This window comes from Cherax quadricarinatus, chromosome 15 (genome assembly GCF_038502225.1).
Source record: "Cherax quadricarinatus isolate ZL_2023a chromosome 15, ASM3850222v1, whole genome shotgun sequence".
NCBI lineage: Eukaryota > Metazoa > Arthropoda > Malacostraca > Decapoda > Parastacidae > Cherax > Cherax quadricarinatus.
In genome coordinates this window covers 21,498,153-21,524,295 of record NC_091306.1, presented here as the reverse complement: position 1 = coordinate 21,524,295, position 26,143 = coordinate 21,498,153, and the positions used below count along the sequence as shown (strand labels likewise).

Sequence of the window (26,143 nt, the reverse complement as noted above, 5' to 3'; positions counted from 1 at the left end):
TATACACTGAGTTTACGTTATTTTTAACTAATTTAAAGAATGCATTGAAGCACATTTACTCTTTTATTTTCCTTAGCAGAACTCTAAAATTTGTCTGACGACTGTGCGGCAAGTATGGTGCCTACACCTTGAATGCCGGGTGGGAATGTTGAGTCTAGGGGATCATTAGACCGTTAAGTCCGTGGCCCTGTGAAAACACAGCAGTAGTCTACGAGTGATGGTTCATGTATTTTCTTTGAGTCGCCACTATTAACATGGTGTCTCTTCACCCTTAACACAGGGAGATGGGAGACAGCGCGGCGTCAACGATGGTGACGGGAGAGGTGGTGAGGCAGGAGGGCTCCACCACCCAGACAGTCACCAAGGTACGTACATTAACCCAGAGCTCATGCAACCCCTCCAAGCTTTCACCACTCAACAGTTCTTACTTTAAGTCATAACTGATGTCCAATTCTATTTTGATGATTGCATCTTAAAGACGTGAAATACAGCTAATGCTATGCCATTTTTAGTTTACTAAAATTGAATATTACAAACTGTATTCGGTATATTGTCATAAACTGTCACGTACTTTAGTGGTGCAAGAATTTGTGGTGCTTATTATTTAGCTTATTCTTGATTAGTTGGTGTGAAATAGCCTAAGGATTTACCCTCCTTAGTGGCCATATATCTGCTTTTAGAAATCCTTTAAATGATCACCAGTACTTTATTAGCAAGTTTAATCAAGGTTTAGCAAATCTTTGGTTTCTTAAGTACAAAAATGAATGTAGAAATATTTTCAACTTGGGTAAAATACCGTGACAAATGTAATTTAAAATTATGCCTGAAACAATAGATTTCACTTAGGTCTATTGTGATTATTATTATATTCACATGGGAGAAGCGCTAAACCCGTTGGGATCATACAGCGCCTAGAAAAGTGGGAGGTAACCTGGTTCGGCCCAAGGAAATGGTGGTTAAGTCCAATTCCTTGGATCGAGCGCCCCTCGCCCACATCAAGGCATCTTGCTTGGTTGGGTACGAATTGAATCTGTCTAGCATGAGCCATTGAGCCTACAGCAGTGCTCCATTTTTTTATATTATTCAATCTTCACATAATTCTTATATTCATAATTTTTTCGTATATACTGCCTGGCGTAGAATCCTCGGCTTCAGTTCACTGGTGTTGTTACCCCAAGACTTGATCTAGAGAGTTAGAAGTTGGCAACATCTCCTGTGACGTTGTACGATGTACGATGTACACCCAGCAGCCTCTCACTGTTTGTATTTCCTCGTCCTTACACACTTGTTCATCTTGTACTTACTCGTGTGTACACACTGATGCTTACACTTTTGTAGATCCTTGTAGTTACACACCTGTTCATCCTTGTACTAACACGCTCGTAGATCCTCTTACATGTTTGCATGCATGACCACAGTAATATATTCCACGCATTTATTTATATACAACTTTTTCTTTAAAATTCATTGATAATGTATATCTTATTAATTTTACAACACCGTAAATGTATATGATAGAAAACCACTATTGACAAAGATTTGAACCCATTATATTTTCATCATAACATGTCGCCTCTTCGGCTGGATAGTCGGGTGATACTACAGTATTACACTGGATTACATAAGATGCTTCAGCTAATAGTGGTTTTCCGTGATATTTTATATCTTTGCCTTCCACGCTAAGGTTTTCTTTACCTTATCCATACCGACAAGACGCAAACGAGTAACCCACTTAACGGAATGTCTAATGTCTGTTCCCAACCTCCTATAATCCCTTTCTCAATATCGCTTTCCAGACTGTGCATGAAACAGACGGATTTGGTATTGTTGGTGCTCGTGTCTTGTCTGAAAGTGGTAAGATTGAGTCCTCTGTGGAATTCCCTATGATCTCACCTCCGAATTCGGAATCACTAGCTACTTCTACCTACTCCTGCACCCAAAGCATGGCTCATTCTGTTACTCCTGAGACACAAGAGGTGAGTAAATATATATACCTAAGTTATACCTTTAAAAGTCTAGTTTTCTGTTACGTAGAAAGTTTTCTTTAATAATCAATGACTTGAGGGCTGACTTATTTAAATAATGAAAAAGTCTAAGAAGTTCAGCATCATACTCAGTTAATAAAGTGTATATACAACTTACAAGTAATATATACTTTTATTTGTACCATAATTCAAGTTACATATATTAAATACAGATATATAAAATAACATTATGGTGACTTAACTAGCGGTTGCTTAGTGTCAGCAGATATTTTACCTGGCGCAAAAAATCACTGTACAATAATTGTGGTATACACTTTGGTACAGTAAGTCATCGCAGTTACATATACGTATTTGAATCATTAAAGGTTCTTAAGAGGGGTAACACAGACACCATTTCCACGAGCCCTCCCAGGGCGGGGAAAGTGCCAGAGCCAGAGCTTGCTACCACCTCAGTTTACAAGACTGCCATTACTCACGAAATCGTAATGACACGATTGCAAACAAACCATACCACGGGCGGGGATAGAACCCGCAATCAGTCATAAAACTCCAGACCGACATGCTAGCCACTGGGCCATCTGGCTAGCGCAGCTTGCATTTGTGGTCACAGTGGTGCCTATGCTAACCTTCCTACCTGGAGGTTACCTGGAGGTTATTCCGGGGATCAACGCCCCCGCGGCCCGGTCCACGACCAGGCCTCCCGATGGATCAGGGTCTGATCAACTAGGCTGTTACTGCTGGCCGCACGCAATCCAACGTACGAGCCACAGCCCGGCTGATCCGGCACTGACTTTAGGTATCTGTCCAGCTCTCTCTTGAAGGCAGCCAGGGGTTTATTGGCAATTCCCCTAATGCTTGATGGGAGGCTGTTGAACAGTCTTGGGCCCAGGACACTTATGGTGTTTTCCCTTAGTGTACCAATGGCGCCCCTACTTTTTATTGGGGGCATTTTGCATCGCCTGCCCAGTCTTTTACTTTCGTAGGGAGTGATTTCTGTGTGCAGATTCGAGACCATTCCTTCCAAGATTTTCCAAGTGTAGATTATGATATATCTCTCCCTCCTGCATTCTAACGAGTACAAGTCAAGTGCTTCCAAGCGTTCCCAGTAGTTAAGGTGCTTGACAGAACTTATACGTGCAGTAAAGGATCTCTGTACACTCTCTAGATCTGCGAGTTCACCTGCTTTGAATGGAGATGTTAATATACAGCAGTATTCCAGCCTAGAGAGAACAAGTGATTTGAAAAGGATCATTGGCTTGGCATCTCTCGTTTTGAACATTCTCATTATCCATCCTATCATTTTCTTTGCACGTGCGATCGTGGCACTGTTTTGATCCTTGAAAGTGAGATCCTCAGACATTACTACTCCCAGGTCCCTTACATTATTTTTCCGCTCTACTGTATGGCCAGAGTCTGTAGTACACTCTGTTCTAGTTATTATCTCCTCCAGTTTTCCATAACGGAGTAGTTGGAATTTGTCCTCATTGAACATCATATTGTTTACCGTTGCCCACTGGAAAACTTTGTTTATATCTTCTTGGAGGTTAACCGCGTCCTCAGCAGATGACAGTCTCATGCAGATCCTAGTATCATCCGCAAAGGATGATACGGTGCTGTGATGTATATCTCTGTCTATGTCTGATATGAGGATAAGGAATAAGATGGGGGCGAGTATTGTGCCTTGTGGAACAGAGCTCTTCACTATGGCAGCCTCCGATTTAACTCTGTTGACCACTACTCTTTGTGTTCGATTTGTTAGGAAGTTGAAGATCCATCTCCCCACTTTCCCAGTTATTCCTTTTGCTCGTATTTTATGGGCTACTACGCCATGATCGCATTTGTCAAATGCTTTTGCAAAGTCTGTGTATATTACATCTGCATTCTGATTTTCTTCCAGTGCATCCAAGGCCATATCATAGTGATCCAGTAGTTGTGAGAGGCAGGAGCGACCTGCCCTGAACCCATGTTGCCCTGGATTGTGCAGATTTTGGGAATCCAGGTGATTTGCAATCCTGCTTCTTAGCACTCTTTCATAGATTTTTATGACGTGGAACGTCAGAGCTATTGGTCTATAGTTCTTAGCTAATGCTTTGCTGCCACCTTTATGGAGTGGGGCTATATCCGTTGTTTTAAGTGACTGTGGAATTTCACCCATGTCCAAGCTCCTCCTCCATGGTGTATAAATATTCCTAGTTGGACGAATCTTGTTGTAGCCAGCTGGCCCAGCGGCTAGCGCATCTGTCTGGAGTTTTACTACTCTCTGATCGCGGGTTCTATCCCCGCCCGTGGTATGGTTTGTGAGACTGCCATTCCCACGAGCCCTCTGGGGCGGGGAAGATGGCTGACCAGAAGTCTAGCTTCTCCCTACGAGCCCCGTGAGGGCGGGGAAATGGGGCTAAGCCTGGGTACTGTTGGTCCCAGAAGATGAGGAGGTGCTTGTACTTCCTCTCATGGCAGACAAAGGTCTCAGACACTCCCAAGACAGGGAGCCAAGGCCGGGTCACCATCTGGAAAAGACCCGGGCCAGAAGAGTACCGGCGAATCAAGAAGAAGGTGGTTCTCAATATTTAAATTGTTTTAAAATACTCCAAGAATTGCGCCTCAACCTACTAATCATCCTAAGTTAATAACACGAGTACAGTCGTCGTCTTCAACCTTATTTGAATAATTAAAGTCCAAAGATAAAAATATTCCGTGTAGATGAATAAAGTGCGGTTTTCCAACATATAATTAAAAGTGTCATAGTATTCTCACACCTTGATTGACTTTTGTGATATACTGAATTTCTTCGTTCATTGATTCTAAATCCTCTTTTACCTATCATCAACTTCTTAGCGCTAATCATTCTTGAAATCATTTAAACTGGAATTCCACATTATTATTATTATAATCAAAAAGAAGCGCTAAGCCACAAGGACTATACAGCCTGGAATTCCACAGCAACCCAAAACTTATTGCATGATCACTCTTCGAGGTGAAGGGCTCTGGAGCGAAGGAATTAGAGGTGAACCTTCCTCTTTCATGAATGAAACCTGATTGCCTCTCTTCAGGTGGTGTATATCACCCCTACTAGTTTAACGTTTCTTAATGAGTATAATAACAATAATCATGCATGATCCACTTTTTCCATCCTGTCCAACTTGTGGCATTTGTTTTCGAGTGTAAGAACTAAGTCCCTCACTATAACTTTCCCACTTAGCCCCATAAATTCTCAATATATATGTATATATACTCCATATATTGACTTCAATCTCGTGAAAATAATTTATCAAATTATGTAATCTAATCTAGCAAATATCATATATAATACTAAATAAAGTTGTGCTAATATTAGCTAGGTTATGTAATTTTTACTAAAGGATAAGTCGTTCTTATTTTTTTTAATTTACAATAAAAATATAATATTCACGTTGATATATTTTATTAATCCAAGTTATAAACTTCGGATATATGGCCACTCATATTTTGATTGCATGTGGTACTTTAACTTATTGTTTTTTTGCTGTTTTTTGTATGTAATAATGTTTTTATTATTAATATCTGGAATTGCACGCTGGGAGAGACGCCATCCAGAACCTACGGAAGAGGAATCTAGAGGATGACACTTTCAATCTAAATTAAACTAAACTTAAAGTATTTTATAATGGGTAACCTTTGTTAATTTTACTAAGAAGTTCCTCTTCCTAGTAGATGTATTAACATTTTGTTTCAGAAAAGACCAATTTTAGGTACGTAGCTTTTTTCAGAGTAGACTCTCCATAGATATTTATATACAGAAAGAACCGTAGCATAATGGACCATTTTTTTTTATTTTAGTATTTTCAGGTGTGACGGAATACCCACAGTTAACACCCTAGTCCTGCCAAAGATAACCCATTCATTTGCCGTTTTGATATTGACAAACGCTCTAACCAATCCGCTCCTTGCATGTGACGACCAGTCTCTCGTTGCTACATGCCAGGGAGGATGGTTACCAAATGACTGAGTTTGGCAACAGCACTAACTTCTCCCTTCATTGTTGTTATCCCTATAGTTAGCGCTAACCAGGTTGTGAACAGAAAGTAACGACTCTATCTCCTGGTTGATAGCACACGGTAAGGAGCTTCGAGACGACGTCTCACCTGGAGGCTTCACACCAGTCTGCTGTACGCGTGGAGTCAGCCATCCTGGGAAGCAAGACTGAGGGCGTCAGCCAATCGCAGGCCATCCAGAACATCAGCCAATCGCAAGCAACCCAGGCCTTCAGTCATTTACAAACCAACCAGGCCCTCAGCCAATCACAGAGTGTCAGCCAGTCACAGTCCATCAGTAGTGTCAATCAGTCACAGTCCATCCAGAGCGTTAGTCAATCACAGTCCATACAGAGCATCAGCCAATCACAGTCCTTACAGAGCGTCAGCCAGTCATCGATCATCGAGGGCTTCCAATCTCAATCACTCGAAGGTATCAGTCAATTGCAGTCCATCGCGGGCGCCAACCTATCACAACAGTCCGTAACGGAAATGCCAGCTGACGTTCCGGCAGTGACCCAGCCAGAACCTCAGTCAGTGGACGAGAACGCTAACTCGATCCAAGAACAGGAAGCCAGAGCACAGCGTCAAACAGAAGCGGTAATAGAGCCTGTTAGAGAAGCATTGCCTGTTGTCGAACTAGAACCTGTGAAGGAACAGGAACACGTTGCAGAACCAGAATCCGTCACAGACCCTGTTAAGGAGCCAGAACCTATTATAGAACCAGAACCCATTGCAGAACCAGAACCTATTCAGGAACCAAAACTTGATAAAGAGCAAGAAGATGTTGCGAAATTAGAACCCGTCAAAGCCGAACCTGTTGTTGAAACCTTACCCGAACCCGCCAATGAACCTGAACCTGTCGCTGAAACCTTACCCGAACCTGCCAGAGAACCTGAGCCTGTTGCTGAAGCCATACCCGAACCCGCCAAAGAACCTGAAGCTGTTGTTGAAGCCATACCCGAACCCGCCAAAGAACCTGAAGCTGTTGCTGAAGCCATACGCGAACCCGCCAGAGAACCTGAACCTGTTGCCGAAGCCATACCCGAACCCGCCAGAGAACCTGAACCTGTTGCCGAAGCCATACCTGAACCCGCCAGAGAACCTGAACCTGTTGCTGAAGCCATACCCGAACCCGCCAGAGAACTTGAACCTGTTACCGAAGCCATACCCGAACCCGCCAGAGAGCCTGAACCTATTGCTGAAGCTATACCCGAACCCGCCAGAGAATTTGAACCTGTCCCTGAACCCTTACCAGAAGCAGAGCCAGAACCCGTCGGGGAAACTCTTGCCGAGCCGACCCTAGCCCCCAGCGTCAAGCTCCAAGCACCAGCAGTGGAAGAAATCAGTCAAGAAAACATCAGGAATCAGTTGCAGGAGATCATCACCGAAATAGAACAAGTGGTACTCCCCGAGCAGCAGGAGGATGAGGTACTGGCCTTGGTGGTGCAAGTGGAGGAGGAGAAGGGTAAAGGTGAAGTAGATGTGATGGATGTCAGAGCTGAGGAGCCGGAGGAGGCACCTGTGTTGACTGGCAAGGGAGACCAACCATTCGAGACAGAGGAGGGGGAGGAGGAGGAGGAGGGGGAGGAGATCGAGTATTACGATGAGGTATTTGAAGCTGTTATGATCCACCACCACACCCTTGCCTGCCCCATGTTTGAGGTCAGAGTGATCAGTGACTGTTGTTCCATCCCTCCCTCACCCTCCAAATACTTATAAGGCTATACTCAAGTCAGCATCCTTCAAGTCTTGCAAGGCGTAGTTTTATTTTTCGCGTGTTGTTATATCCCTTTATATATTCTTCTGTCATCAGGATTCCTGATTATTATAGGGTAATTTATCTCAACATTTCTTCTAACAGATCTCTTTCTCTCTATATATGCCTATTTATTGATACTTTACTACAACAATATACGAATAATTTATGTAATATTGCCCAAATTTCTTTCCTGTGCATCATATATATTCCAACACTTCATAATGTTGCTGTTTTTGAAACATCTACGATATTATATAAATTCCCTCCTTCCTCTGCGGCCCTCCTCCTCCACCATACCTACCTATGGTAGCGCGAAGTAAGACACTCTGCCTCCACCGACTCTCCTCGAAATAAACAAACATCAACTAGAAACTTTAATCAAGAAAGTTAACTAATTCTTATAAATACCTATACTAGTGGTGGTAATGTCTTAAATGCCATATATAAACATGCTCTTCTTACAGTACAAAAACATTAAACAGGAATGAGATAAACGATATATATTATATATATATCATGTACCATATTAATCCCTAGCAGCAAGACACTTGCTGGCTTTCCCATACTGTCAGAAAGGAATGTGCTTTGCTGTATTATTGTTGTCACAGTTTTACCACCCTAAGTCATTACTAAGATATCATCAAAGCCTCTTCCTTGACAGTCCATGTCATTACGTCTATAGCATGAGCTCTCGACTGTTTATTATGCATTCTGATGTATATTATATATATATATATATATATATATATATATATATATTATATATATATATATATATTATATATATATTTTGATTATTGTAACACTGTGAATCTGAATGAAATAGTTTGATTACTGTGCACTAATCACAGTATGGTCTAAGTTTTTTTTCGGAAATAACCTGTCACTGAGGTTATGATCATGACGTGTGTGCACACTCAAGTTGTCGTTACGTCCCTCATTCAGGTTTACAAAGTTTATTGAATCTACTTAGTTTATTCATCATTCTGACATTTGTGATGTTAGAGAATAAGTGTATCAGCTGTCGTTCGACCACAGTTCAAAATAAGTGTTGTAAAGTATATATTGGAACGTTCCTTTGTTTGTCTCACTATTGTCTGAGTAATATGTTCATTCCACTCATCCATGTACATGATTTGTTTCACTGTGGCGCTCGACACTCTGGATTCTGTAGTAAAATTTAATATTACTAAGTTTTCACTGATCTAGTTGGAGCGCGAAGCCTCGGAAGCTTCACCTGAAAGTTCGTCCTTCATCCTCCACCCCAAACTAAACTCTTAAATAAAGTTATACGAATTCATAGATAGTTCTGATAAATTAAGCTAATTTGCACAATACTTTAGCAAGGCTTGGTTAGGTTGCTAGGTTAGTTTTAGTGTACTATTGCGATTAAAACAAAAATGAGGTCGAATCTTCAGGTGATCCGACTTCGAGAATAACGAAACAGTGTCGAACAGCAGTGAAGCGTTTCGTTTGTCTGTAACTGTTGCCAACTTCTCACTCTTACCTTGCTGCCTGTAACTCTGTGGATAATCCTCTCAAAGTTCCTTAAATCATCCTAGTTAAGCCACTGGAAGGGCAAACTCAAGTTCTGAAATACTTTTAAATTTATTGTATATAAATGGATAATGTCAGACGTGGGCCCAAGTTGTTGTTGGGTAAGTTGATACAGTCCAGTTATCCACAGAAAGAAAACAGTTGTGTGGAATCCCCTTCCATTGCTTTACTCCTTTTATTTACTGCATCACCGAGAAGTGTATTTTTCTCGGTGTATATACACTGAAAGTTTACGTTACTCCCCACTGTAGGGATTAACTTATTCTTAAACAGGGGTGCACAGCCGTATGCAACCTATTGTAAGGCCTTAAAACAGTCGCTTGAACTCTAATACGCCAACCAAATAACAAGTTACAGAACACTCCTCATGTCATTCCAGTTTCGTGACCTTAAAAAAAATGCACCATTTGTCATGCTAATAACTGTGCAAAATTAACGTAAAACATGTATACGTAGTTGTAAATATATTTAGTCATAAATAATTTATTGAATTATAGGTAATGATAAATATGATTAATAAAGTAACTAGTGCATTAATATATAATAGTAGGTCTAACATTTTTAGTTAGCTAGTAAAATTATATGTACATACTTTATATTTGATATGTATTGGTTATAACACACACACATTATATTTATTACATAATTTTTCCAGGATATATACCCTGAGAGGTGTATGTCTTGGTGTGTATGTATACACTGAGCTTACTTTAATCCCTATTTTGAGAATAAAAGTATTCTTGTTTTAGTTGTGAACACATCACTTGTATTTTTAATGACCCTCATGTAGTTGATAGGCTTTGAGCACCATACACCAACCATTATAACTAGTAGACACACACACACACACACACACACACACACACACACACACACACACACACACACACACACACACACACAAAACAACCACTGTGAAAGAATAGTGAAATTCTAAGCGCTTTCGTGACTACTCACATTATCAAGGAACAATCATTGTTCCTTGATAATGTGAGTAGTCACGAAAGCTCTTGGAATTTCACTGTTCTTTCACAGTGGTTGTTTATATATACATATTACAAGAAAATACATAGAGACAATGTAAATGCAGTGTGTTGTAAACCAAAATGTCTAACTGACACCTTCCAAAGCAGTTTGTGTTGAAGGTGTTCCCTATATGACCTTTTTTGTTTCGTTTTCACAGAATGACTTTCCAAAAGGACTTGACTTATCTAACACTTTTCACCCCCCCCCTCCCCTGGATGTGACAAACAACGGTCGGCTATCACACAGGTCCCTATTTTTTTTACTGATAGGCTAGGACAACTGCGGTGTACGGAAACTAGCTACAGTTGGCTAATCCTCTCAATGAGGGGGCTGTTTATCTGATTGGACTTTTACTTTCCTTCCTTGGACCGAACCTTTTGAAAGGCTTCCAGCTGTATAGCCCTTGTGATTTAGCGCTTCTTTTTTATTTTAATAATGAAAGGCTTCCATTCCCACATGCGTTGTATGACACCTTACGTAAGGATTTAGCACACAACAATGAATGCAAAAATATTCTAGCTGGATCAGTCATTCTCCAAGAAGTTAGGCAAGTGGGTCAAGTCCCATTGTTGATATTTTGTGTAGGAGTTACATGGACTCGAAAGCAGTTGGTTTTTTCTTGGGTTATTACCTTGACGATGTCGGATCCTATATCACTACCTACCTACCTACCTACCTACCTACCGACTGCAGTGTTCCTTGTGCCTTCGTTCCTTAAGTTTTCAAGAATGGGCACAGAAAGTAAAGTTTCCAGTTCTCATAATGGAGTGTAACAAGTAAATAAAAAAAATTATATACGTGGTGCCGAATAAGTAAAACTTGTGATTTTGGTTTATATAGCAACGCTCTTCTTGCCGAATAAGGCAAGCTAAACATTGTGTATGCAATAATTTCGCAAAAATCATCTGAACCTAACGAAAAAAATATATCTTATTGTTTGTTTATAATTAAATTATTGTAAATTATCTAAAATATATTTAGTAGGATTAGCCTAATTAAATTGAGCGTGTTATACGGTTAGGTAAGTTTTCTAAGGTTCTTTTGGTACAAAATAATTTATTTTTACATTAGCATAAATTAAAGAAATATCTTTAAACGTATAAAAGAAAATTTTTAGAGGACCTATTTTAAATGAGTTCTTGCTAATTGACCAATTTTACCTATTCGGCACGACATACATTTCCTTTCGGACTTCGTAATTTCCGCAGTCTAAAGTGATGGTCGTAGAAGTGCTCTGTTGCTATATTTAACGTTCCTGCTCAGAATGTTATGTATACTAGTTGAAGGATGTGATTGTCTTAGTGTAAGACAGGTAGTGGACATTATGAGGGTACTGCTGATATTATGTCTTAAGTAATACAAAGTTTGAAACCTCTTTACTAGAATGAGCTTAGGAAGGCTTCATTTTCAGTTAATTCCATGATACTCTTCCAGATGAGTGTACCTTGATGCTGCTGAAGGGCTCTTAATCCAAGGAATTTGAACTTCCCTTCTTGGCTTGTTTCTGATTTCCTCTCATTCCTCAGACGCTCTATCTCTGAGTTTAGTTCTTTCTCATAAAATAATCTAGCACGGAATATGACCTGTGTATTGGCCAACTGTTGGTGACATCCTGGGGCAGGACCCTAATGGGAATGGAGTCTACTGGCTTCTTGGATAACACTAGGCTACTAATTCTTTACCCGGAGAAGTGTGTTTATCAGTTTTTTTATTCTAGAGATACGATATATTAAGAATTGCAATATAATTTAAGATTATAAATGAAAGTAAATTTCGGCCTTTCTCATTTACAGTCTTAATTGAATTCAAATTTATCACGCGTTTCTTTGGAATATTTTTCATATTAAATCTTGCATGAAATAAATACCTTAAAATACACATGTGCGTATATAAACACAAAATTCCATATTTACAAAATTCTTTGCTTAAACACCCACACACACAATATAAAAATAAACTTCATCTGATAATAAATTTTCACCCTATGATTTTTAAGGTGAACTAATGTAAGTTTTACTACGCTCAGGACGGCGTTCTTCATCACACTTGGAGACCTAAGGGCTCTTACAAGATCCAGAAAACTTCCATCACGGTAAGGAAACAGTTTTTCTGTAATTCACTGTTATGAAAGGTTATGTAATATTTATCTATATTAAGTATTACATAACTTCAACCGTGAATTTATACGTAGTATTTACAATCTTTCACAGGATACGTATGCTAGGAAATGTTTCTCAGTGTATATACATTGCTAGTTTATTTAAACACTCTTAGCTATTGCATTATATTGAGTTAGTGTACACATAAATTACAATCTTAATGACCCACGAGCAATCTATTGGCTTATTTAAACCTTACACAAGTATTAATAAAAAGGCTGTCTCAAGGGGTCCAGTGAGGCTCGGGCCATTTTGATTCTTGAGAGCTTCTCTTAACTGTGTAAAAAATGAAAGCAAAATAAGGTAATAAATATAAATTTAGATACCTGAATACTTTTTTATTTTATTACGTCTTTCCTTGCCTTCTCTAAGGAAGCACACTACACGATGTTAATCTTGGCGAGATTTCCCATAGTAGACTTGTGATAATTCTTTACCAGCTTCAACGTAATTAAGGTGCGTTCACCTGAAGTCACATATGCAGTTACGGGTACACTGACAAAAATACTCAATATAATTGTGATATTAGGTGAAAACGTTCATTATTATAATATCGCTTGAGGAAGGTGACCTCTTCACTGAGACCTTGAGATTTCATTGCTTTATTGTCTCTGAAAATGTTATGCAGCTGTAAATAAATCTTCTTACTGCTAGCTTCCAGAGAAACTTGAAAAGGGTACAAATTAGTTGGTGACTCAAATCTGCGTTTAAGGCCTGAAATAATACTAATTACAATTAAGACACTGGTTCTATGATGCTGCTCATCAGATTTGGTAGGTAAATTGCGATTTGTTGAAAAGTCGGAAAAACTCCCATCTTGAGTACAGGAAAGCAAACCAATCCTTAGCTGTTACTTGATACCATGTTGGTATCAAGAAAATGAGGTTGCAGATGAAGTTGGCAAATTAGCCACTAAGGACGAGTATGTACTTGTCATTCCAGTCGACATATGGTCTAAACAAATGGCCCAAAACACTGTAGGGACAAACACAAGAGACCTTCAACCACGTATCATGATCAGACCTTTAGTATGAAACTGCTTCACAGCGACAACCCTCCCCATCCCCCCACTAGTTGCCAACAAAGACCTTAACAGTTATCAGCGCATAGCTAATCAGCTGCTGCTCCTTGCCAACCCTAAGAAAAGTAAAATGAGAATGCGGCAAGAGAGTGCCAACATTGCTGCTACCGCTACACAGCCATGCATGACAAATCGTAAGAAAGGGTTTTTCTGCTACCAGTGTTTTTATTTCCTCCTTTCACCTTGTCATGTTATGGTAAAGAGTAAAGAGACACTTTTATTATTACGACATTTCACCTACTTGATAAGTTCCTTTTGCTGCAAGTGGTTTTTTAAACCCCTATTACGTCACTGTTCACTTGCACTGCCAATAAGACAGCTGGATGATACGGCTTCTACGGAGTTGCCTGCTACTCAGTCACTGCACCAGGAGCTTGCCACAACTTCTACCTCTGTTTTCCTTGGATCAGATAAGGACATTGATACCCATCCTAACGGCATAAACACCCCCACACAATTTTTTAATAACAAGAATGAATTTACTCCAAAAAATGGGGTTGTTGTATACTTGAGAAGATATTTATCTTAGCTGCTGTACACCAATGGTGAAGAGCCAAGTGCTCATATTTTTTTTTTTTTATATTTTATTTAAAACAACACAATACATTAAATAGATAAAAGAACACAGTATCAGTTCTTACACAAAATTATAAATCTCATTGTCTAAATGCACACAGACGATTAACGTTGTGTTGTCACAACTGTCCCTCATCCCCTATACATTATATCCCATGTAACTATGTTAAGTAAGATTACACGAGATAACATAACAATATTCATCATTATTATTATTATAACCAAAGAAGACCCAAACCTACAATCTGCATTATTTTTTCTACTTTGTTATTTATGTATTATTAATCCTTCATACAGAATCCTTACAAATGCCATAACTGATTCTGTAACACGCTGTTAATTTTATATTTCCATACACTTGTCACGATTACCGTTAATTTTGATAGATCTGATCCTGGCAGAAATTTTTTTACTAATCTTACCCCTTCACCCCGAAGCAAAAAAACTAATATCACTAACAGATTGGGATATATACAAACTTTTACTAGATTTCATCAAATGTTACATTACTATTTTGACAATGGAGTGTATCACCACCCCAAAAAGAATGTACATTATTATATTTTCCTAAAAAAAAAACAAAAAAATTTACTATACATGAGAGCTGTTTAATAACCACTAACTTGTTTATCTGATATATTATGAACTCAGCCATAAAGATAAATTAACCCTAGTCACCAGTTTACTGTACATTGTATCATGTTTTCCTCATAACTCCAAACACAGGGAACCTTCTTATCGTTGAGAAAATTGCATTCATACACCACACACTACATTTACACACATGCACCTCCATACCCAGAGCCATTCACACTTGAACACCCAGGTGTTCTTGTGCCATCCCTGCAGCAATTAAACGTTGAACCATTACACAAAAGTTAAAAAACAAGCTAAGAGAATACATATTTAAATATTATCTATAAAACTGTGTACACAGAAACAACACAACACTTGTTATTCGTAATTGTTTGTGGCACATATACAAACTTTTACCATCATCCATCAGATGATACATTACTAATTTGACACAGGAGTGTCTCACCACTCCAAAAGTAGTTACATTATTATTTTTCCCTAAAAAAAAAAAAAATAAATTACTGTACATGAAAGTTTAAGAACCACGAAATCGTTCATCTGATATATTATGATCTAAGCCAGAAAGTTAAATTAACCCTAAACACCATTTTACCTGACATATCTTGATTTCCACATAACGCCACACACCTGGAGCTTTCCTATCACATAGAACATTACTTTTAACACACACACTACATTCACCTCCATACCCAAAGCAATTCACACGTGCACACAGTTTTACTTTGTTCCATTCCTACAACAGCAACCGGAATCAGACTAGTTATCACCCAACCATAATCAGTTACACTACATACCATCCACCCTTGTCATTCTTCGCTAAAACCATTCCCATACACGCCACCACCACTGAAAACCCGACTACCAAAGAAAACCAGTCCCCTACATGGTTATCACTGTACCAATTGCAGGAGACGACTGACTGTAATCTCTCTGTAGTTCTCTGGAAAACAAGCTCCCCACTGACTCCCATAAATAAGTTTGTTCCTACCAGCAGTCCTGTATATACGCGCTGCAATTGCCTTGATTCGAATCCTACCCCCAGCATCTCTCATTCCCCAGGAAATATACAGAAAATCCACTACCACATACATAATCGCCCTTTTTACCTCCCGTGATACCCCTTTTACCTCTGTTAAAGCTCGCAGGGTCTCTACATTACCCCCACCCAACAGACTAAAAACCCTCGCCAACCATATCCGTACCTCCCTCAATTCTTCACAAAAATAAACCGCATGAAATGCCGTTTCCAGCTCACCACACTGACTGCAGGACGGTTCCCTCACCAAACCCATTAAACTCAAAACTGCTTTTGAAGCTAGGATCCCCATCATGAATCTGTATACCAACTCACGTACCCTAGGCATTAACCTGAGCCTCCTGAAGTCTTCCCATATCGTTCCCCAATCATACAATGGATAGACCAATACGCCCTGCAGGATTTCCTTCTTCCCACTCAATGATACCAAACGCCCCACTTTAAGTCGCTCAACATCTTTAACCAATAACAAAACCCTCAGCATATCCTCACATTCAATTAACTCTTTACCTCCCCACCATCTCCGCACATCCCCCAATCACCTTCCCACTCTTACCCCTCTTTCCCCTCCAGCCCTAACGAATGACTGTTTTACATATATTGCTTTCACCCTCGGCCCCAGTGCTAAAAGACCCACTCCCCCTCTGCACATTCGACATCACCACTTCCTTGCTCAGCCATGCCCTCCCAAAACCCCAAACATAACGTATAGCTCGTCTCTGTATTTCTTGTACGTCCTGTGTTCTCAAAGGATACACTTCCGCTATACCCCAAACCTTACTGTAAACCAGCGAATTAACTATTACCGCCTTCTGCTGTAATGTGACATCTCCCGCCCGTAAACCCCTTAATCTACTCACTACTTTCTCCACTACCCTCTCTGAATTTACCTGCCTAACCTCCTGCGCATTCGCCATGTATAAAACTCCACAAAGCTTCAAATTATCCACCACTGCCCACCCAAACTCCAACCCCAAGCCCCCCCCCCACCCAAGCACCCACCTCCAGTAAACTCGATTTCGCCCTATTTACTCTCATGCCCGACACCTCACCAAAAATCCCCAACACCCTCCCCACAGCATGCAATCCCTCCACCCCTTCTATCAGGATAGTGGTATCATCCACATACCCCGCAATGCCTGAGCGCCCTTCCCTCTCCCCATTTAATGCTCCCACCCCCTCAACGAGCCCATAGAACGGATGTTGCATGCACGCAAACAGAATTTGTGAAAGAGGGCACCCCTGCCGTAATCCCCTCTCCATTTTAACCAGCCTTCCCAATTTGCCATTAACTTGGACCCGTACCATAGCCGCTGAATATAGCGTATCAACCCACCTCGCCACTCCCAATCCAAACCCCAGACGCAACAAACAAGCCCTCAAAAATTTTCTATTCACACAGTCATATGCATTCTCCCAATCAATACCCAAAAGTCCTCTCCCCTCTCAACCCTCCAAAAAGTCCCTTATGCGCCCATGCCCAACTCTCATACTTCGTCCCGGTATACCCATCTGACCCCTATGTACAACTCCACCAATTACCTTCTTCATCCTATTACCTAATATCTTTGCAAAAATCTTGTAGTCAGAACACATTAGTGAGATAGCTCTATACGCACTTAAAACACTCCCCACTTGCTTTTTCCGAACCAACACCACCACTCCAATACTTTGTGTCTGACTTAGCTTGCCCTCCCGCAGCATACAATTCATGACCTCCACCAGACAAGCCTTAATATGCTCCCAATGAACTCTGTAAAAATCATTTGAAATCCCATCGATGCCTGGTGCTTTTCCAGTACTCATGCTAAACACTGCCTCCTCAACTTCCCCCACACTAATCGCTCCTCCCATCTCCATCCCCTCCACTTCTTTCTGCCCTAACCCACACCCCCCCTCCAACACTTCCTCAAAAGCATCGCCCTCCCCCCCCCCCTTTCTCCATTTCTCTCGAAACCAGTATAATTACTCATGCCTTATGTAGTAGTAAGCACCTGTCCCTTATGATATCCACCCATATCCTCGCTCACCTCTAATTGCAAAATAGTTGACTCCTTCTGCCTTACCCTAAAACGTCTTAAAACACTTCCCGAAGGTTTATCCCCCCACAATACAGCCTCCAATACTGCCCTCACATGCACGGCATCAAATTTGTCATTGTGTATCTCCGCCAGTCTACCTCTAAGTTGCTCCGCAGTCCCATACTGCTTCCCCACTTCCTCCTCATAACACTCGTTCAGCTGACATTCCAAATAATTCTGTAACCCATACCTCCACCTGGCCTCTTCCCGTCCCCTATTTTTAAAGAATCCAGCAATACCTGGCTTAGCTCGCTTCTCCCACCATTCCAAGACACACAACCCCACATCCCTTGATCCCCAAAAAGAGTGCCACCAATCCCCAAAAGCCTCACTCACCCCCTCCCCCTTCACAAGTCTCGCATTTAATTTCCAATAACCAGTGTGTATCCTAACCATACCCTCCCAATCAAGATCCGCAATAACCGCCCTGTGGTCCGAAAACCCCACATCCAGGGTCCTAACTCCCAGAACTCGTATTGCCTCTGTAGCATAGAGCCTATCCAGTCGTACAGCATAACCCCTTCGTACAAATGTATACTCAATCCTCCAACCACCCCTCCCCACTACATCTAAAACTCCCACATCCCCCAACACATTGCGTAAAAACCCCAACACACACCCCGCCTCCCTCAGTTCCACATCACCCTGTCGTATGACACAATTCCAATCTTCTCCTATCACAGTAACTAAAGGCAATCCTCTCAAATAAAAAAGCAAAACATCCCTCACGAAAGTTACCTTAACTGCTGCATTTCCATCCGCCGGCATGTATACTCCCATAAAACAAACCCTTGTCTCACCCCACTCTCCCTCTACCCGCACCACCCTTCCACCCCCACCCTCCTCCCACCCCAACACACGCAAGGGACTGGTTTCCTTCACAGCCACAGCAACCCCCCCCCCCCTTTTAACCTCACCGATCCACTCACATATAACTTATATCCCTTCAAGCACAACTCGCATCCAAACTTGTAATTATGCTCCTGTATATCCACATCAAATCTCCTTAAAAACCATTCCATCCACACTCTCTTAATCTCAGCTCTAAGGCCGTTAACATTAATGGTGACCACCTTGAATTATTACAATAAAGGCGGCTTTCCCCGCTGCTTTTGAAGGTTGCTCGAAAGACGTGGTTGTTGACTATAGCCACGTTTGTCACTTGGTCTATCCAGACCTCCGATCCTCCCCTTTTCCTTGGACCCTTGCAGCACCACAGAACCTGTGCCACCATTCCCCTGTAGCTCTAGCCCGGTCTTCCAAGGTTTCTTTCCAGATCTCTGCCCTGGCGTTAAGACATCTTCCATATCAGACGTCCCAGCTGCTCGCTTACGTGTGCCACCTCCACACGTTGCCTCGGCATCCATGTCCTCCTGGTGCACCTCAACCACCACCGTGTGCTGCTTACTCTCGTTGCACAAGGTGTTCTCACACTCCTGTGCAGCTGCTACCCCCTCCAATACCCTCCCGTCCTTCTCCCCTTCCTGACTGTCTTCCACCTTCCCCAAGAAGTCTTTCAAGACCTCGTCCAACAGACCCTCCTGTTGTAAGTCACTTCTGTCAACAGTCGCATCCGTAGATGGTCGCTCAGATACAGTTCCCACAGGTAACGTGGCGCACGCTCCCAACTCCGACTCTGCTCTGTCTACTTCTTCACTCCAACTTCCAGACGCCTGTCTTGCAGCTTCACCTGTCCCAGGTGCCAAGGAGAGCAGCTGTCGTTCCACAGTTGTTGGCACCTGTTCCCTCCGTCCCTGCCTTTTGATGACATTGGGCCGCCATATGGTCATAAGACCCGCACAGCCTACATGTCCGACGCTGTCCTGCATAATATACATAAACCTGTGTTCTGAACTCTTCCATCAGAACATACGATGGTATAGGTTGTCTCAATGTCATCTTCAATGTGAAAGACCCCTCTGGCAGCCCCATATAAGGCCCATCCTTCCACACTCCCAACTCTGCCGAATGGATCTTGCCATACCTACGGAATACCTCCACAACATCATATTCCAAGGCCTCAAAGGGGACATTTCTCACCTTTACCCACGTTACATAGCTTGATACGTCATGTAGGCAGACCTCCACTGCAGAATTAACGGTCATCCTCTTTTCTTGAAACACGTCGACTATGCTGGCGTAAAACCCAGCACTCTTGAACTTGATGAATATCCTGGACACTCCATTCACTGCTACACCATACAACTCGTCGTTTGGTATGCCGTACACATCGCGGATGATACTTGGCAGAAGTACCTGCATTGTAGAGCTACTCAGGGCACCACGTACCAGCTCCACACAGACAGTATTCACCCTGCGTCCATGTCTGTCCGCCATTTTGATTGCTCAAAACAGGCAAACTGCGTAGAAAATCAACTGAATCGGGAGCGCCTGCGCAGCACGTCCACTCGGCCCGGAAGCGAAGAGGACAATGTGCTCATACTGTGTCCTTGAGTCGAGGAAACTTGTTCTTAATGAGCCACTGAGCCAATCATCTTATGACTGACTCTCGTCAGGTGATTTTCGCAGGTACACAAATTAACAACTCAGGACTACTACTTACTAACACGCACTCAGTACTGACACTACAGAAAATGACAAATTACTTTATACTTAATTATCTAAAATCCTGAATATATGTACTTTATGCATCAAGTAGGTGAGGTTTTCTACGAAATTACTCCATTCTGTAATATCCAGTGACTCTGATGGTTAATTGTAAGTCCTTGTACTACTGTGGTCACAACCAGCATTGGGGGAGCGCACTGACCCTGACAGTTAGGCGGCAATAATTAGCAACAAATATTTACTGGTGTACTGATAATATTCTTTTTCCATTCGTTAATGAACAGTACGAGGATGTGGTGCCAATCACAGTCCCGGATGTCAAGTTCACAGAGCAGGCACCAGTACAGCCACAGCAGCCTCAGCCGCAACCGCAACCGCAGCCACAACCGCAATTCCAACAGGTATGACAGGGGAATAGTAGAATTAGATATACTTGCATTATTTATGGGACTGGAATTGCGATTTTGCTAGTACTGCTCTACATAACATTTTCAGATTGATATGGTAGTAAGCATTCTTAAATAATGCCAGAATTTTTGTAAAAAGCGCTACATTTACTTGCAATTAAGATCTTTTCAGTTATATTAATTATCCTGGATTTAAAACCTCATTATCTTTTAGGTATGAGTTATGTACACTATCATGTACACCTCATACATATTATGACGTGATGTTATGCCCTTTGCATATCACTCAATGATTTATTCTAAAATACACTAATCTTAATCTATTTTCCGTAATATTGCATAGTTGAGTACATAGCAGCATATGTGTTGCTATGTGACGTGACAGTTCTAGTCAAGTGATTAGACTCGTCCAAATTGTGTAATTTTATATCTTGAGATTTAGTTTCTTCTTTTTCTCGAACGACTCGCCTTCCTTGTGACTTTTTTTTTCATTACCATAGTATAAGATTTGTCCTTGTGGTAACGCACAATCTCTTGACCCTGGCATGACCTGAGCTGCGTGCCGGCAGGTGGCGCTGCAGGAGGGTCATCTGGGTATGACTAATGGTAGCCTGTCACCGCTCATGTTGCCCATCGAGATCCCCGAGGGCATCCCGCTTCTGGCCAGGATCTTGCCCAAGGTAAGAACACATTCGTGCCTTCGCTGCATTCACTGACATCATTCACGTCTAAGTACACATTGTCATCGGTATATGGAATTAGTGATTCACACTGATTCAGTACCAATCTTGCCGCCTTTCCTGGCACCTGTAGCATTTGTTTTAAATCTCCGTACACTGTGAGATTGGATATAAATTACCCCTTTCAGTGGTTCGAAGATCAAAAAATTGATGCTGCAGTCTAGTGACATCACAGGACAGTTTGCCAGACATGTATTGTATCCTTGAAGTTGTAAGTGAAAGCAACTGGATTTAAAGTATTGTGTACCCTGTTTTTTGTAAATAAAAGCTATGGAAGTATCCATACCAAACATATTCTAAGATATATATTATATACATATATATATATATATATATATATATATATATATATATATATATATATATATTATATACATATATATATATATATATATATATATATATATATATATATAATGTCGTGCCGAATAGGCAGAACTTGCCATCTTGGCTTAAATAGCAACGTTCATCTTGCCATACAGGACAAGTGAAAATTTGTGTATGCAATAATTTCGCCAAAATCATTCTGAACGTAACGAAAAAAATATATTTCACTGTGTTTGTTCAGTATTAAATTACTGTAAACAAATCTAAAATATATTTAGTTGGGTTAGGCTAAAATAAATTGATTTTGTTATAATAAGGTTAGGTAAGTTTTCTAAGTTCCTTTTGGTGCAAAATTATAAATTTTTACATCAACAATAATGAGAAAAATATATCTTTAAACGTATAAGAGAAAATTTCAGAAAGGACTTAATTTTAAATGAGTTCTTGCTAATTGACCAGTTTTACATATTCGGCACGACATATATATATTATATATTGTGTATATACTTTAATATATTTTACCAAGAGGTGTGTGTGTTGGAATACATACACTAATTGTTAACTTTAATCACTATATTATGCAATAAAGTATTCTTGCACTGGTGAACAAATCTTGTACAGCATTAATGACCCTCATGTAGTAGATAGGGTTTAAACCCTCATTAGTCAGTTCGGGTAGGCTAGGTGTGAGAGAGGACTGTGGCGAGGTGTGAGAGAGAGGGGTGTGTGGCGAGGTGTGAGAGAGAGGGGTGTGTGGCGAGGGGTGTGAGAGAGAGGGGTGTGTGGCGAGGGGTGTGTGAGGGGAGAGAGAGAGAGAGAGAGAGAGAGAGAGAGGAATGTGGCTAGGTGAGAGGAGTGGCGAGGTGTGTGAGAGAGAGAGAGAGAGAGAGAGAGAGACAGTGGCGATGTGTGAGAGAGGTGTGTGGTGAGGTGTGTGGTGAGGTGTGTGGTGAGGTGTGTGGTGAGGTGTGTGGTGAGGTGTGTGGTGAGGTGTGTGGTGAGGTGTGTGGTGAGGTGTGAGGTGAGGTGTGAGGGTGTGGCGAGGTGTGTGGCGAGGAGTGTGGCGAGGTGTGTGGCGAGGTGTGTGGCGAGGTGTGAGGCGAGGTGTGAGGCGAGGTGTGAGGCGAGGTGTGAGGCGAGGTGTGAGGGTGGGGGGGGGGCGATGTGAGGAGAGTGCCAACGATATGTCTTGTCAGTGACTTGATGCAGAGGAAAAATAAACAGAGGATGAGACAGCCAGGATCTGTTGCTAGCACTGATGTGGTGACAGTGGTGCATTGATACAATAGTGCATTGCAACACTGCTACATTGCTACACTTTTTCAGTGGTATACTTCTGCACTTTACAGTGGTGCATTGCTTCAGTGATATATATTACAACACTGAAATTGTAACCTACAGAATCGCAACTAGGAAAGTGTCATCTCAACACTGACTGGAGAAATAACATGACGGGTACCTGCTCACTAACATCTAGTAGAATTTTACTAAAAAACAAAATTATTGACAAAATTAAATCAGAGTAAACAGATACATTGGAAGAGGTATATCTTTAATATATCCGTGATGTATATACAACGCAGGCGCTATATAATAATAGAACCGAAGTATATACACAGGTGTATTTTTTTCTCTCTCTCTCTCTCTCTCTCTCTCTCACACACGCACACACACGTGTGTGTGTGTGTGTGTGTGTGTGTGTGTGTGTGTGTGTGTGTGTGTTTACATAAGTGTACTTGTACAAGTTTACTTAATCCCTCTTTCTTTTTAGGTATATAGGTATACATGCTAGTTAGAAATTGGGTGGATTTTGGGTTTAATAATCTCAATGACAGTCGTTAATGTTAGATTTAATCTGCCATTATAACCTTGTGATCACATGCACGAATGAGTAAAATCACGCGAGGTGGCGTTCACGGTACGTAGGTGGCGTTCACGGTGCGTAGGTGGCGTTCACGGTGCGTAGGTGGCATTCAGGGTGAGTAGGTGGCGTTCACGGTGCGTAGGTGACGTTCACGGTGCGTAGGTGGCGTTCACGTTGTGTAGGTGGCGTTCACAGGATGACTCGAGACGAAGAGCTATATTATGGCTACAAGTTACTGAGGGTGTTAAGACCTTACGCTCTCCACCCACAGCAGTCTGTTGTGGCTCCTTTTCTTATTGCATCCGTCATATACTATAAACTCTTTTTGTGCTCGCCTTTCCTACAGGAAAGGGATAAAAATAGAAAGAAATGTGAAAAGTAAACTGTGTGTGTGTGTGTGTGTGTGTGTGTGTGTGTGTGTGTGTGTGTGTGTGTGTGTGTGTGTGTGTGTGTGTGTGTGTGTGTGTGTGCGTGTGTGTGTGTGTGTGTGTGTGTGTGTGTGTGCGTGCGCGCGCGCGTGTAAGCAACGAATATCGCCAGTAGTTATTGTACTCTTCATACAGTATAGTCCATGTATGAGGGTCTAAAGCAATTACGGTTCCTAAGGTCATGCATAGCATTGGACATAAGAAAACATCTCCATTAATTTCATGTTTTTAGCCTGGTACGTATTTTAGTTTCATTGCATCTGACATTAATTTTTACATATTTTACATAATTCAGGTAAGACCTGAATTAGTTATTAGCATATATTTACCACCTTCGATCAGACCTGATTACCTCAGATTCTCCAAGAGCTGAATGACACTTGCGAGTTTAGTGATTCCCGGTCACAATAATAAAATTAGAAAATAATATAATTGAAAGTCATTCCCTGCTCTATCATGAACTCTAGAGCCTAGTGTTTACGGAAGTGTTTTAGCTACAGGCTCTGTATAGTCCTTGTGGCTTAGCGCTTCTTTTTGATTATAATAATAATAATTAGCTACAGGTTATTTCCAGCTCTTCCATTGGCTTGAAACTTAATTTACCCACTTCTGAGTGGCATAAGTGAACGTTATATTTCACGAAGTTTTGTTAATCTCTGTAGCGACCTTGAGAGAAAACAAGATGGTGGTGAGCATCTCAGCCTCACAGTGACGGAGATGAAGGGTGGATTTAGTATGTCAAGTCAGTGTTGCGTCACTCTGCCAACATATTCCGCCAAGCCTATTAATACAACAGTATAAACGAACAGCTACCAACTGTTCTGACACCACACTCGCTAAATATATACATATTTATCGAAACATCTGGTGTTCTTATGGTGTGGCCTTTACAGAGGTTGTTTATAATATTTCAAAATAGAAAAAAAAACATTCTTTCAACATTAGTGCTATTATTTTTAGCAAAACTTTTAATCGTCATAACTGTACAACTGAGAATGAGGAGAAAGTAAAGTCAAGAAAGAGGGAGTTCCAAGAATGGAGAAGACAGGTCACTAGTACTGACATTAGCGGTAGTAAAAGTAATAAGTAACCCTACTATTTTCATTGCTAATTCAACTAATATTACCACTGATACTAACCTGTCTTTGGTTTTCTCCCCATTTTCACGTAGTGGCCCAGGACTGTGCGAAACCTCTTTCGAAAAGTTCTGAGAGTTATTTGTGAAGACTCTTAAGGTTGCATGTCACCTGTACATCACCACTCAAGAACACTAATTCCTGAGATGGGAATTACAGTACACTTAAAGGATATCCAGTATTTAGAAACCTTTTTATCTACTGCAAAATAATTATTTAAAACTTTGATCTTAATTCAGAGGATGCCTAACACGGGTCAGCATTTGACGAAGACCCGTGTCAGAAGACACCTCTCCTGTTTCCTGAGGAATAAACCACAGCATTTATGCAATACTGTATATAGAGCAAGGTACACATTTTAAGCTGTAAATGCCCATACAATTATTCTCTGCAGCCTAATTTCAACTGAAGACCGTGGTCAGCATGGTAAACTTTCAGTATAGCATTCATATTTTTAAGTTATTGCATGTGTCTCTTGAGAGACAGGTGTGTGTACAGTATGCTATTTAGAAAGAATAAAATGGCACAATACCGTGACTGGAACAATACACAAATAATCCTGACATAGAATGAAACTTATGACAATTTCGGTCCTACTAGGACTCTTAACTAAGTACTAGTTAATGGTTCAAGTCGGACCGAAACGTCATAAGTTTAATTTTCATGTGTGCGAGTTATTTGTGTATCCTATTTAACTCTCTTTTTCTTTCTGGGATTGATGTATTTCCTCAGCTGTCAAACTTTTCGCTGTTTGTGCAGTGTCCTTGCTCAAGAATGTACGAAAAAAAAAATAGTTGATAGTG

At 41.0% G+C, this 26,143-nt stretch overlaps 1 protein-coding gene across 3 annotated transcripts; it reads left to right on the top strand.

Moving 5' to 3' along the window:
* The first annotated feature begins 257 nt into the window (after positions 1-257).
* LOC128698335 (proteoglycan 4) lies at positions 258-21,576 on the top strand. 3 transcript variants are annotated; one of them, XM_070085208.1, is made up of 6 exons: positions 262-365; positions 1,797-1,976; positions 6,074-7,426; positions 12,367-12,432; positions 20,723-20,839; positions 21,415-21,576. In XM_070085208.1, exons 1-6 carry the CDS (start codon positions 285-287, stop codon positions 21,559-21,561), a joined length of 1,944 nt encoding a protein of 647 aa, XP_069941309.1. In that variant the 5' UTR covers positions 262-284; the 3' UTR covers positions 21,562-21,576. The 3 variants fall into 3 exon arrangements, with proteins under 3 accessions (XP_069941308.1, XP_069941309.1, XP_069941307.1); XM_070085206.1 differs by having other exon boundaries at positions 6,074-7,606; XM_070085207.1 differs by lacking the exon at positions 1,797-1,976 and having other exon boundaries at positions 258-365; positions 6,074-7,606.
* Positions 21,577-26,143: the final 4,567 nt, after the last annotated feature.

Coding starts and splice junctions, on each gene's coding strand:
- LOC128698335 (XM_070085206.1), top strand. CDS start 285: ATGGGAGACAGCGCGGCGTCAACGATGGTGACGGGAGAGGTGGTGAGG. Junction 366..1,796: donor CCACCCAGACAGTCACCAAG/GTACGTACATTA, acceptor ATCGCTTTCCAG/ACTGTGCATGAAACAGACGG. Junction 7,607..12,366: donor AGATCGAGTATTACGATGAG/GTATTTGAAGCT, acceptor TACTACGCTCAG/GACGGCGTTCTTCATCACAC.